General features: G+C 40.5%; 1 protein-coding gene across 17 annotated transcripts in view; it reads right to left on the bottom strand.

Moving 5' to 3' along the window:
* prom1a (prominin 1a) overlaps positions 1–14,802 on the bottom strand; it is an 88,057-nt gene extending 73,255 nt beyond the window's left edge. For 11 of the 17 annotated variants that reach the window (XM_026183105.1, XM_026183086.1, XM_026183095.1 and 8 more), the window contains exon 1: positions 13,922–14,802. In XM_026183105.1, the coding sequence (XP_026038890.1) occupies positions 13,922–14,150 (229 nt within the window). In that variant the 5' untranslated portion in view covers positions 14,151–14,802. The remainder of the gene's footprint in view (positions 1–13,921) is intronic. The other 6 variants (XM_026183208.1, XM_026183177.1, XM_026183186.1 and 3 more) reach the window with 1 other exon arrangement.

The following is a 14,802-nucleotide window of genomic DNA, read 5'->3' as shown; positions in this document are numbered from 1 at the left end:
CCATTTTATTTATTAAATGATTTTTCGCAGTTCCTCGGGTAAGCTTGGATTTGTTGGTGTTTAATAATTTGCTGTTAAACATGTCTTGTCCTCTTTAAATGGCTGTGTAATATATTTAGCATTGAGGCAATTCATTTAGAGCTGGCTACCTCACCTGCCTCGCTGAGCCTTCAGAAAGACTAATCCCAGATTTGTGGATCCATTTCAAGTGTAACAACACGTAGCTAAAGGCTATTTTGATATCTATTCACAGGGCTAGAGCTGCAGGCAGGGAATTAAAGTGCTTTACAATATTACTTTTTTGTTCTCATTATGCAGTGTGATCTTTTCTTACAAAGCTGGGGCAGCAGCAGCTTAAATGGAAGACATCCTGTTGTGCGACAAGAGCATTAGCAGTCTGTATACTCTACCTACTAGACATGTTTAAGATAGGAAGAAAAAGCATGTTTCTTTCATTGATCCTATCAACCTATCAGAATACTAAATACCACAACAAACACATGGTAAAGATATGTTCCTTTGGCATTAGGAGAAAAATCTTAGGTAACAGAAAACATAATTTATTGATCCAGATTCAAAAAAACAATCAGACCAAGAATGTGTTGATATTTATAATAATATTGCTATACATGGCAAGCATTGTTGTCTATGTAATTACATTGATGCAACCCTGAAAATGTTAAATCCTGAAAAACTTTAATCTTGGGAATCCTGAGATACACCTGTTCAGCTTTTCATCAACACAAATATCTAATCAGCCAATCAAATGACAGCAACACAGTGCATTTAGACATTAAGGCATGGGGATGATGACAGGTGACCTATCTGTGGGATGCTATCTTGACAGCACACACCAAAATCTCTGAGGAATGTTTCCAGCATTAACATTAAGGTAGTTCTGAAGGCAAAAGCTGATTCAGCCTGGTCCTATCAATATTTGCCAAACAAACTATACAGTGAACGTATATTACCCCACTCACAAGCTCCATTTTTAAGCAGCCCTAATATGCTTCTGTTCTCAACCAACCATCTGTTGTGAAATTTCAGGAAATTCGTCTACGTTGTCCTGGTTCCAAATGTAAAGTATCAAAAGTTGAGACTGGCATCAACCTCTGCCGACTGCACCAAGTATACATGGAATAAGAGTAAGTCTGTGTAACCCATGACAAAATATCTGAAACAAGGAGATCTGTGTGGCCGAGTGTACATTTTCACCTGTGATAGCCTCTTTAGCACTGTGCTGCACACAGTGACACATCGCCTGTGGCAATCAGCTGCCATTATGCTACAGGCGACTAAGGCTGTCCCTGTTTGTGTCCTCAAGCATCCCAGCACTAACAACCATCACTGTCAGTGCAATGACACAACTGTGTGTGACAGCACAAAACCACAGCAGAAGAACGATACACATCACTTTCTGTCATCCAGATGCTCCAAGAGTATGACTGGGCCAGGGAATCATGCAGTGATGCTAAATTACACAGCAGTTTATTTATAGCCTGGCAGTTTAGTAAGATTGTTAAAAATGAACCAGATTTTGCAAACAAAAATGTATCTTTCTGTTACATTAAGGATTTGTGAAACATACAGATCAGTTGAATAGATGGTTAGATAATGAGATGATAATAAATCCACACACAGTCGTATCAGATCTTGTTTAGTAACAGATGGAAGCTATGAAAAGTTTAAAATACTGGAGGACATGAAAGTGTTCCTCACATGTTTGCATCATGGGCCTCAGGGCAGTAGTTCTACAAAATAATGAAAAAGGCAGCAACGTGACCCTGTTTCCTCTACATATGTGTTACAGAAGCCTCGATAAACATGATGCAGTTGCCCCAAATCTGTGTTTTTATAATATTTTAAACACTCTACACACAGTAATTAATTATAAACTGAATATTGCACATATATCCGCTAATATTGTACATATTTTAGCCTGTCTGCAGACAAAAACACAAAAATTCTTAGCAGATGATAAATACTTATAATGTAAGGAGGAAGGTGACAAAATATTTCTTAGCAGTCCTTGTGTTACATATGTTGAAGTGCTTTAATCAGATCATTATGGCTTATAATATGTTTACGAAGGATCTTTAAAGTAGACTCAATCTGCTATTTTTCCCTGAATACATGATTCATTAGCTTTTTGGGGTTCTCCAAAATATTATGCAGTAGGGTTAATTTCATTAATATTGCAAAAAAATTTGATATTAATATCAATAATCAGAGATTTGACACTTGAAATCCCAGTAGGATGTGACAAAAACACCTTACCCAGGAGGTGTCCAGGAAGCAACCTAGTCAGACACCAAACCATCTCAGGTGGCTCCTTTTGCTGAGGAGTAGAAGCTGTACTCTGAGCCCCTCCAGAATGAGCTTTTATGTGCAATCTACCCTTTTGGTCACTATCCAGAGCTTGTAGCCATAGGTGAGGGTAAGAACCTATGTTGACAAGTACCACAGAAGACCAGTACAGCATCCGCATCATTGAGGACATTGACAGAAGGATTGGCCCACTGTACGCTCACCTCTTGTGAGCAAGAGTTTAAGACATATCTCCCCCCCCCAAGCATTCCCCACAGATTGCTCCAAGGTACGCAGTCGAATAGCATCTCCAAGTCCCCAAAACACTCAATGCCAATTTCCATAAGGCCAAACAGAAGAACAAAATTTCCCATTCAGTCTGTGCTCAAATCACCATTATTCATAATTCTCTCTGTCGGCAGATAAAAGATTTATAAGGGATTTGGTATTCCTTTCTTGCCTTTGTAAAACAGAAATAAAATATTTTGGGGGGAATATTTTTTTTGCAATAAAAGTGTACATTTTTATTTTATTCCTGGAATAAACGGTCTCTTTCCTCTATGGTCTCTATGCCTATGTTGTGCTTACAGATGCACAGCAGGTAGCAGCAGCAGGTTTCTTATTCAATTCAGTTCAATTTTATTTATATAGTGCCAAATCACAACAATAGTCACCTCAAGGCGCTTTGTATTGTACAGTAGATCCTACAATAATATATAAATTATTATTAAGATTCTTATTACACATATGCTTAACAGTAGTATAACAATAGTAACAAAATTACCAATAACAAAAGTAATAATGATTAAAGAATTCTAACTCAAATATGTCTGAAGAATTTCATTTGTCTTTGTGACCACAAAAGTAAACTTTCTTAAAAGCCCCGGCAATGTTAGCATACCATCCAACCATTCACCCACACCACCCCCTGTGATTAAGGGCCCTCTTACCTCACACCAAGTCTCTCTCCCTACTGTTGGATAGACTCTGAACTACAGCTGGTAACAGAAGTTCATGTTCTTGCGCTTGAGATCTGCTACAAGCTCTAAGTAGAACATACAGGAGGTGGAGAGCTGGTTCTGCTACACAGAGCAGAACATGGACTACCATTTGTTGGTGTATTACCATCTTCATCTCACAGCAAGAGGGGCCTGGGTTCCAATCCAGCAGCCAGATGGGGTCTTTCTGTGTGGAATTTGCACTGTCTCCTTGTGTCTGCTTGGGTTTGTTTTTTTTTGTAATTTTGTATTTTTCCCCAGAAAACAGTTCAGTTTCCCCAAGTTTAACATTGTATTTGTGAACAGGAGGTTGGCAGATTTTTAAAGAAAGCTGACTAATGAACATTACCACTTAACTTTGTGACAATTTAACAGAGCAACAATCACTGCCTGTCCAGTAAGTTCTTTATTCTGTGGATGGACTTGCGTTTCCCTGTTTTGGACTACAGCTGCAGATGGCAGTCCTTGTTCTACTCTAGCACCAGCTCTCCACATATGTTCTACTTGGAGCTTGAAGCAGATCTCAAAGGCAGAACAAGAACTTCTGTTACCAGCTGTAGTTCAAACAGAGCAATTAGAGCCTGTCCAACAGTAGGGAGAGAGACTTGATGTAAATGAATGATACTGAGTACATTGAACAACTTGACCAACCTATCCCCAGGGAAACACTAGATAGTTAAGACCAGATATAGCTGGTTACCAGCAACTGAACTTAGACAATAAAACAGAGACTACTAAATCAAACATGTGAAAAACTTTGAATATAAAAAGCAGCTGTTTGTGAAAATGTGTCGTATCTACTGGACCTGCCAGTACCATCAACAAGCTATCCTGAAACTGAGATCTGTACAGCAAAATTTAAGTACGGGTTGCATACATAGTTTATACTGGTTTCAGTCTAAACTTTTTCGGGATGGCTGTAGCTCATGAGGTAGAGCAGGTCATCTACTGATTGGAAGTGTCTGTGAAGGTTCTCAGTCATCCAGGTCATCGTAGTCAAAGGAGCTTGCAAAGAAAAGCGTCTGGACTTTAAGTTGCTTGAAGACGTTTCACCTCTCATCCGAGAAGCTTCTTCAGTTCTAAGGTCAAATGGTGGAGAGTCCCAGATATAAACCTAGTGGGAGTAACCCCCCACAGAGGGACAAAAGGACCCCCTGATGTGGGGGGTTACTCCCACTAGGTTTATATCTGGGACTCTCCACCATTTGACCTTAGAACTGAAGAAGCTTCTCGGATGAGAGGTGAAACGTCTTCAAGCAACTTAAAGAAGTCCAGACGCTTTTCTTTGCAAGCTCCTTTGACTACTGATTGGAAGGTTGGTGGTTCGATCCCTGGCTGCTCCAGTCTGCATGTCAAGTATCCTTGGGCAAGATATTAACCCCAAGTTGCTCTCCGATCGGAGTGTGAATGTACTTAGAAAGCACTATGTATAGAGACAGTGCTTGTGAGAATGGGTGTGATTGGGTGAATGTGGCATGTTGTATAGAGCGCTTTGAGTACTCCGAGAGAGTAGAATTAAGTATAGTATATAGGTTCTATATAAGAATCCATCCATTCACTTTTTTACCTTTATGCACAGTGCTTCCACTGTGTCACCTACTCAGCAAGACATGTACACAGTAAAGACTTGAAATACTTGTTGAAATTGGTCTGGCAAGTAAGCCTAATTTTTTTCACTGGATCTTTGTGTCTCATAACAAAACGTGCAAAATAGGACACCAGCCCATCATGTGGGCACATATTGTTCTGGAAGTCATCTGTTTATCCACTGACTTGTATTATGAATAGAGAACTGATTCAGATCTGCCAAACATCGTGATTGTAAATTTAAGCCCCTTTGAGCGAATCACCACAGCATCTAATAGTAATCTCCACAGATGTGCCTTCTGCTGAGAAAATCTCTAATTAGGAAAATGTTTAACTGGCTGGAAAAATGCTGAAAAAAAATAACCACTCATGACTTAGTTTCCCATATTTCCTTCTTTACTGTGATCCCCCCCAGTCACCCTCCTCAACAGAAACGATGGGGTCAGTAGCAGATACACTCAGTATCTTGCTCAAGGACACTTCAGCAAAACAGATGCTGGCTGTCAAGGGGCTCAAGCCACGACCTTCCAAATGAAGGACGCTCTCTTTAATCACTTTAGCGCTAGACTGTTATCTGACAAGGCCTTTGGCATCACCCAGTCATTCTCATGTGCTATGAATGACCTTTGGGCATGTGCAATTCAATATCCAACACTAGCTTTTTGGTTGAGTCAAATTAAACCCTGAAGAGTGGACAGCCTCAGCTGTATTCAAGGTCAAACATCAGAAATAACCTAAACCCTGCCAACCTCTCTCTCATCTGCATATGTCATCTTTTTCCCTTCATTTTTTAATGTATCAAACAACCTCCAAAAGGCAGACAGATTCCAAATATTACTTTTGTAAAGCCACATATATTGGAGAGTAATGAGGATGTAGTGCCATAATCAATTTTACAAGCAAATCAGTATTTCGTCAGCAAATTCTCAGATTTGTAAACCTAGTAAAACATTCAGCTAAAAACACAGAATGCCAAAGGGTCAGTGTCTGCAGTCTAATCCCACCGCAATAATCTGTTATTCCTATCATTTTACTTTTTTTCATAAGCTATAATAATGTTAATCAGCTTCTGCAAAAAATTCAAGGCAAGAAATAATGTTCACATTAGTAGAACTCTCTTAATGTGACTAAAAATAACTAGCTGCCTTGGTTTTTTAAAACTGAGTGTTTGCTGCTATGGTAAGAGAAAGTTAGAAAAAACTATATGCGTTTACCAGCAGGATCAATTCTTCTGTCATCAGAAACCATGTCTGAATAAACAATTATTCAAAAAGTATAAATACCCATCTTCTATCAGTCTAGTTCATTATACGCAGCAACAATCATGGGGAGACTGCTGATGTCCAGTTGACTGTAATCAACACCCTCTGCAATAAGGATAAGATACAGTAGGTCATTGCTGAAAAGGCTAGGTGGCCACAGAGTGCTGTATGCAAGCATATAAATGGAGAGCTGAGTGAAAGAGAGAAGTGTGATAGGAAAAGGCGAACAAGCAATACGGATGAGATGGACATGAGATGATTGTCAAGGTGATTCAAGATTTTGAGAATGCTTCACAAAGAGTGGAATGATACTGGTGTCAGTGTATCAAGAGACACTACACATGGATGTCAGGAAAAGAGCGGCAACCGTCGGACTCCTAATATCAAGAAACTCCTGAAGAAGAGACATCATGAGTGTCTTACCTGGACTAAGGAGAAAAAGAATAAGACCACTGCTCAGTGGTCCAGAGGCCTGTTTTCAGATTAAAGTAAATGTTTTGCATTTCATTTGGAAATCAAAGTCCCGGAGCCTGGAGGACGAATGGAGAGGCACATAATCCAAGGTGTTTGAAACCCAGCAGATGAAATGTCTGCAGTCTTTAGAATGTCATTTCATCTGCTGGTGTTGCAGGTGGTGGTCCACTGTATTTTATCAAGTCCAAAATCAATACAGCAGTTTACCAGGAGATATTATGTTGACAAGCAATATGGAGATCCTGTGTTCCTTTTCCATCAGCATTTGTCCACAGTGCCAAACTACTACCAAATTGTTTACTCACCATATTACTACTGTACTTGACTGGTCAGCCAACTTGCCTGACCTGAACCCCAAAGACAATAGCCCATTCTCTACAGGGTATTGTCTCTAGAGGAAGATGAAAAACACTGGAGCCAAAAATACAGAGAACCTGAAGACTGTAATCAAAGCTCAAAAATCTCAGCAGTGCCAATGATGCATTGATGTAGAAATTCATTGTAAAGGAGCCCCAACAAAGTAGTGAGTGTACAAATTAGCATTAGATATATACAAATCGAAACTGCTCTGTTAAGGATTACCAATGACCTTCTGATGGCAGCTGATTCTGGTCTCCTATCCATTCTCATCCTTCTTGATCTTAGTGCGGCGTTTGATACCATTTCTCACAATATTCTCCTGAACCGGTTAGCTTCCATTGGTATTAGTCATACCCCACTTACCTGATTTACCTCCTATCTCTCAGACCGCACTCAGTTTATCCAACTTAAATCCCATTCTTCAGCTCTCTATCCTGTTTCTGCTGGTGTGCCCCAGGGTTCAGTATTGGGGCCTCTTTTATTCATTATTTATATGCTTCCTCTTGGTTATATATTCCGAAAATATAATATAAATTTTCACTGTTATGCCGATGACACCCAGCTCTACCTTTCTTCTAAACCCAATTCATCCCTCCCACCTACCTCCCTCTCAGACTGTCTTATTGAGATTAGATCCTAGTTCTCCTCCAATTTCCTCAAACTTAACAGTAATAAAACTGAAGTTTTACTTGTTGGTACACCATCTATCTTAACCAAATCCCACAGCTTTTCCATTAACGTTGAAAATTCTCCCACCCTTCCCTCCCCTCAGGTTAAGAGTTTGGGTGTCATACTTGATAATACTCTTTCATTCCAGTCTCACATTAATTACATAACACGGTCTGCTTACTTCCATTTACGTAATATTCACCGACTCCGTCCCTTCCTTACTCCCCATGCTGCTGCCATCCTTGTCCATAGTCTTATTACATCCCGTATTGATTACTGTAATTCCCTCCTCCCTAAAAGGTCCCTTCATAAACTCCAACTTCTTCAAAATTCTGCAGCTCGGGTCATAACTTGCACTCCGTTAAGTGCTCATATTACCCCAGTTCTTCAGCAGCTTCACTGGTTGCCCATAGAAGCCAGGATAAATTTTAAAATCTTACTTCTTGCATACAAGTGTATCCATAAATCTGCTCCTTCATATTTGTGTGACCTGCTCCATATCACCACTGTTTCCCGCACTCTCAGATCATCATCTGCTATTCATCTTACTGTTCCGTCCTCACACCTTATCACTATGGGGAACAGAGCTTTCAGTCGCTCTGCTCCTCGGCTCTGGAACTCTCTTCCTCCTGCACTAAGAAATATTGACTCCCTCTCCGTATTTAAGACACAGCTCAAAACACATCTGTTTAAACTGGCTTATTCGCTTTAATGCTGATTTTATCTGTTGTCACGCTCTGTTTTGTAATTTTAACTTATTTTATGTATTTTATGACTATTGTTCCTTTTATTAATTGTGTTTTTTGTAAGGTGACCTTGGGTTTCTGAAAGGCGCCCTCAAATAAAATGTATTATTATTATTATTATTAAATCAAATGGAGAGGGATCTAAATCAGCCACTCAAGTAATCCGTGGTGGGGCAACCATAAGAAAGCTTGTAACAGTAAACATAATGGGACACTTAAATAACCCTCACCAAGGTAAATATATAATTTAAAGAAGATTAAAAAAAAAAGCAAAGTTGCTAAAGTTGAAGCTATTCTGAGTTCAGAGTGAGCCACTAGCCAGCAGCCACAATATGAGCAAAGAATCAAAGCAGTTAGACAAATGAGGAGATAAGTGAAAAACAGAAGAAGGTTGCTATCCTGTTATCTGCTGAAACAAATGTAAGTAAATCACATGCGTTTTGTTATACCAATCTTCTGTGCCTGATTTTGGTTGGTATACTAAAATGCATCAGATAAAGGTGGGTGTACGTCAACAAATTTTCAGTTAATTATTTGTACCAGTATGAGAGCACAATTTTCAGTTGTTGTTTTTTTATACACCTTTCCCTCAGAGTTTTAGTGTGTCCATTTTATTTCTGTAAACTAATGTGTTTTTATATCTAGTTTTAGTTTTTAGTTTAGATTTCGTTAACTATAAAAACCTTGGTGTTACTGTAAATCCCAGCAAATCTTGTAGCGCTCAAGAATGAGAGAGAACACTAACATCTTCTGATTAAATCCTAGTTATTCCAACCTTTTACTTTCATTTAGCTACTTAATTGAGATTTCTCATCATTTAACTTTAAACAAACTCTGCTATATTAAGATTTCTTCCAAAGAACATGAAAGAAAGAAAAAACCTCAGAAATGCAGCTCACGATGAGCTTCCTTGTCTTTGTCCTTGGTTAGAAATCTTTTGAAGTCTTCCTCTTCAGTTTCTTTCATGTCTACCTGTCCCTCACTGAACACTAAAGTCGCTTCATGCCTCTTTGCTGGAGAAAAAAAAAAACCCACCCTGGGTTCCCTTCGAATGAGTGTTAAATAACAAACATTAGGTAAGACCATATACCCTGAGCTGCATAAATCTACATAACTCCACAGTACTTTTCATGATCATGATGATGCAGTAAGATACACAAGCCAGCGAGGTGAAGCAAATCACACAGGTCATGATCACTGGTGATGGGTTTCCCTGGCAACTGTTAGGTTCTTTGAAAAACGTCCTCTGTGGTCTGAATTCCACCTAAACATGGTTTCTTGAGAAAAGGAAACACTAATGAGGAAACACTTTCCAACAGGGATCTGCTGCACGATAATGGCTGGCACTGGCTTCCCAGCTGCGCTCACCCACAGGCATGAAATGGTACATTTCAAAACCGCAGACGCAACTTAATGCACAGCTATTCTCAAGCGATGGCTGACTTACACCAGGATTAATTAGCAGACATGAAAACCTAAATAGATGCAACTAAATGCAACTATTATGTCATGTTTACATTCTTACTAATTCGGGAAGGGGAATTGATTGAATGCTTTCTGATACTGTTGATATCAATATTGTCAACCTACATTCATGTTTTCTACTGAAATGCTTTTGAGCAAAGCATGTCATTGCTACTTAATCATTCCCCTGACAGGCAAACTGGATGAGAGTAAAAGAAAAAAGAAAACGTTTCTAAATGAGCTTGCAATATTAGGATGAGTGCGGGCACTATGAGGACACTATCTGAAATCTACTAGTGTATTGGCTCTTATTTTGAAAGTTCAGACGCTGCCTAGAAGAAAGCACAGTCCTTTCCTTTTCCTTGCGATTTCCCTACCAGCTGGCTCGTAAACCAGTTTGCTGCATTGGTCTTGAGATCATTCACCTTTGCTTTAACAAACACAGATGATTCAGTGTCCTGCTCAAGCACCCTTGTGCATTTGAGGGAGTAGGGCTCAAACCTCTAACACTGCAAACTTTTCAATTCACAACAGCGATACTACTACTTCCCCTGCATCTGTAACCTCTGGTGTCAGAGGTTACACAGGACCCTGGGCTTTTTTGGAAAGTATCCATTCACTTTTGATGAAAAAAAGTCAACATCCTAATGAGAAGAATTCATCACAAAGCCATAACTGCTGTGAAATTGCAGTGTAAAAAGGGTTTGTGATCCTATACATCAGCTTGAGTATTGGATTGTAGCATCTGTGTGTCGGTGAGAGTGTGGGTAAGTGTGAGGGAGGCGTCAACAGCTCCTGGAGGCTTCCACACTGCAGCTGTTGGAGACAAAAAAGTTAGAGAATATGTCGCTGTTTGTTCGATTTGTGTGGGTGCTGATGAAAGACATTTGTTGCTTCTTTTCTAATCAAACCTCCTACGAGCTCGGAGCCGCTTGCCGCACATACAGCGTGATGAACACATCAGCTGACTAAATTGAGCATTCATGAGATTATAAAGACATTGCTCAATGTAATGTGCTATGCGCACTGATAGTAAGAGATGTGATGATGGAGCGTCGCTAATTACTCATCAACATAATGTTCATCTCACACTTGTTTATAGGGTTAGCCTAACTGGCTGTTGACTGTATTGGATAAAAATCCACAAGGGTCGAACAAGCCTCGGGGATATAGCACATGTATGAAACCTTTGATATTGGAGCTATAATTTAAAAAAGGAAAACAGTTTCATTAACTGACATTAACATGAAACACAAGTACTCTGCTGTCTATTCAAAAATCTGAAAATATGACAATAATTGTGTTTTCTGTGCTACCAAAAGCAATGTTCAGGTAGATGTAGTGGATAAATGAGAAAAGTAAGACCTATATACGCAAATGCCTGCATGTTAATGTAAAGCAGGGGTGGGGAACTCCAGGTCTCAAGGGCCAGTATCCTGCAGGTTTTAGATATCAGCCTGGGTCAACACAACTAATCCAATGATTAATTCATTACCAGGTCTCTGGAGAACTTCAAGACATGTTGAGGAGGTAATTTAGCCGGTTAACTCAGCTGTGTTGGATCAAGGACATCTAAAAACTGCAGGACACCAGCCCTTGAGGTCTGGAGTTCCCCACCCCTGATTTAAAGGATGGTATGCTATCCTTTTCTGTAGCTCAACCTTCTCCTTTTTCCATCAACAAAGGTACTGCGCCAACTACACATTACTCCTGCAGTGCTCATCCATGGAAACCAATGCCATGAAGCTCATGACACATAGTTTCGGTGCTGATGTTATAGCGAGAAGAGGTTTGGAATTCTGCATTTATTCAGTGAGCAGAACGTTGTTGACTTTTACCATTTGCACTGTGCACCTCAGCACTCGGTGACCCTGTTCTGTAACTTTTTATGGTGTGTCATGGTCTAGAATAAAGGGCTATTCTATTCTTTTCTAGATAGGAAGAAATATTATGAACTGACTTGCTGCACTGGTGGCTTTCTATTACAGTACCTCACTCAAATTCAGTCAGGCCATTCTTTTACAATTGTCTTTAAAGGCAGACTACATGGAAAGGTGCTTGATTTCATAGACCTGAATTCAAAGGTTAAAGGTGTGGCCCGATACTTTCGCCCATATAGTGCTTGTCAATCAACTGTAAATAAATTACAAAAAAATATTAAAAATGACTCATTCTCTGCTAATGCTCTGAGTATGGTTTTGCTTTCAATTATGGGTTTGAGAAACCTTTGAAACAAACACCTGGTCCAGATGTTGGGGAAGGAATGAGTGGCTGACGCTGCTCGTCTGTATTGGGATATGAATAACAAGATTTGTCATGGTCCAAATGTATCCACAAAAATAAATACATAAATAAAGTCACATCCACAGAACTAGTGTGTGTGTTTGTGTGTATATATAGCAAGATGTTCATTTGCACATTTTCTAATATCTTCATTTTCTAACAGAAAATAGAAAATTAATAAAACATTTGTTGTAGCCATCATCATCTCAAACAAATGCCCAACAAATGAATGGTAGTTAGTAGTGGGATCACTCCAAAAGACAAGATGTTGTTTTGTTTGGGAGTGAACTGTCCCTTTAAATCAGATGTGATTAGGAAACAGATGAACAGAATTTAAGAGCCTTTTTTGCTACAGGATTCAGTGATTCATTCTTTAAAAGCCTGCTGTAACAACGTTAACACTGTATCTTATCACAGGCTGAAGAGAAACGACACCCAGGTCGACCCAGCCTAAACAGTGCTCCACTCTGACATCTGCGCCACTTCAAGTCACAAACCACTGGAGTGGAAACCGAGTGCAGATCTTTCTTCTGGCTCATCTTATAGATTTTAACATAACTCCAAGTTATGTAATGGCGCAGCACAAGAGATGTAGTTGACAAGCCGTGAAAGGCCAATGGTTTCCTGCAAACCAGCTTGTAGCCTTATAATCAAAGCAGCCCTGACAGAATTGGATTTAGATATGCAAACATGCACAGGTTCTATTAATAACCAATGACCTTTACTTGCAAAATTTCCTTTCATGACCCCCCCCCCCCCCAAAAAAAAAGAAAAAAGAAAAACATCTGCGTGAAATTTCTAGTCAAAGAAATTAAACATACATGTCTCTGAACTGTCGTTTATTATCCTATCCCACTGTTTCCACATGACTTCCACCCTCTTCCTTGGATTATTTAGTGTGTGCACCCATGAATGAACTAACAGCTTCACTGCGCAGTGGTCTGTCTGCTCCATAGGATTAGGCCATGAGCCCCCAACTGCCGGTGACAAACTGAAAACTAAAAACGCCAACAGCATATGGCGCAGGGGTTTATGGGATTACTCAATTAACAAGGTGACTCAGAGAGATACTAATCTGCAAAATGTTTCTTCGACTGAAATGCATGCAGTGGAGTAGAGTCTTTTGAGCACCCAATACCCAATTAAACACACACAGAGACACCTCCGTGTGTGGGGGTGTGGTTAAGCAGCCAGGTATAATTGTATTAAATGTAAAGCCATGCGCGTTCAAGCTCTTCGGGTGCTCATACCAACAAACTACCCAACGACGTTCATTCACAGAGGCAAAAACAACGTGCACCGCTGCTGTCAGCGGGAGGCTCATTAATTGTAATTATCCTGACACAAAGTGCGCCGCAGGCAGAAACACCACCTTCAAGTGCGTGCTGTGAGCGCTGAACGGGGCGCATGACGCACAACTGGACCAATCCGCAAGTGGACACCTTTTTCACGCAGTGAGACCGAAGAAGCGCTATAAAATTCAAAGTTTTGATTCCTAACCCAATATCCACAAAACTAGAATAAATATTTATGTGCCTAATTCATAAAAACGTTTAAAAAAGTCAATTTGTAATCCAGTATAATAACCTGCAGTTTCTCTCTTGTTCGTGTCCCTGTTTGCGTCCCACAAGACAACCAAGCGGGAACAACACTCATAGATTCTCATAACTTATTCCCCCATGACTTCCATATACATTTCAGACACGTTGCCCAGGGCTCGGTCTGCATTTGTTGTGCTGTAGCCACCGTGAGCTCGATTGGGGATGCTTACCGTGTGGAAAAGCGTTGGGTTGTACCGCATACAGGAAAGCATGGACCATGTGGAACAGAATCCCTATCGGTCCAGGTTCGTAATGGGCCAACGTCTCGTAAACTCCCGCTGGCACATAGCCGAAATTCAACTTTCCTGGGGGTGGGAGTCTCCGCGGCTCCGTCTCTTGCTGGAGTTCGCCGGATGCCAGCCACAGCAACAGCAGGAGGAGGGTTCCCGGCTTCCACATCGTGTCCAAACGAAACACCGACCTGTCGTGAAAGTGGAACTAAATTCTCAGTGATCGAGAAAACTGGACGGCGACTGCCCGGAATCTTGATTATTATCGGAGTGGGGGAAAAGAGAGAATACAGATAAAAGTGTTCCGCAGCTTTTTAAGTCCTGCTTCCCACCGAGCGACTTGTTCCGAGCATCGTTCCCCGCGGTCTGGAGCTCTTAGACGGACGCAAATCGGACGATCTTCTCCCACGTCCCCTGTGTTCGATGCGTTTGGATGAGCGCGCCTGTCGCTTCCACTCCGGCATCTGTGCAGCACGGGGATGCGCTGCGTCACGGGAGCGGGCGATGGTGCGCGCCGCCGTTTGCAAAGGGAGGACGGGTCCAGAGGGAGGTGCTCCTCCTGCCGGGGAGAGGAAGTAGAATCTTAAAGATCTAACCTACTAACGTTTTGATTGGAGAGATTAGTTTGGGGCAGAACACGTTAAAACCACCTTTAGACAGTTTACATATATTGAAATGCCGTTTTGAGGCACTGTTCCCTCGGGTCTGCTGGAAATCATTCGATTTTATATTAGAAAATCATGCTTATCCAGCAATATTTGACTTTAGTATCACTTAAACATGTTTACAATTAATTCCTCACCTTTTGATAGCATTGGATT

The sequence above is a fragment of the Astatotilapia calliptera genome, chromosome 2 (genome assembly GCF_900246225.1).
Source record: "Astatotilapia calliptera chromosome 2, fAstCal1.2, whole genome shotgun sequence".
Taxonomy (NCBI): domain Eukaryota; kingdom Metazoa; phylum Chordata; class Actinopteri; order Cichliformes; family Cichlidae; genus Astatotilapia; species Astatotilapia calliptera.
Note: the sequence above shows the minus strand (reverse complement) of the source record. Positions and strands in the feature narration are given on the sequence as shown.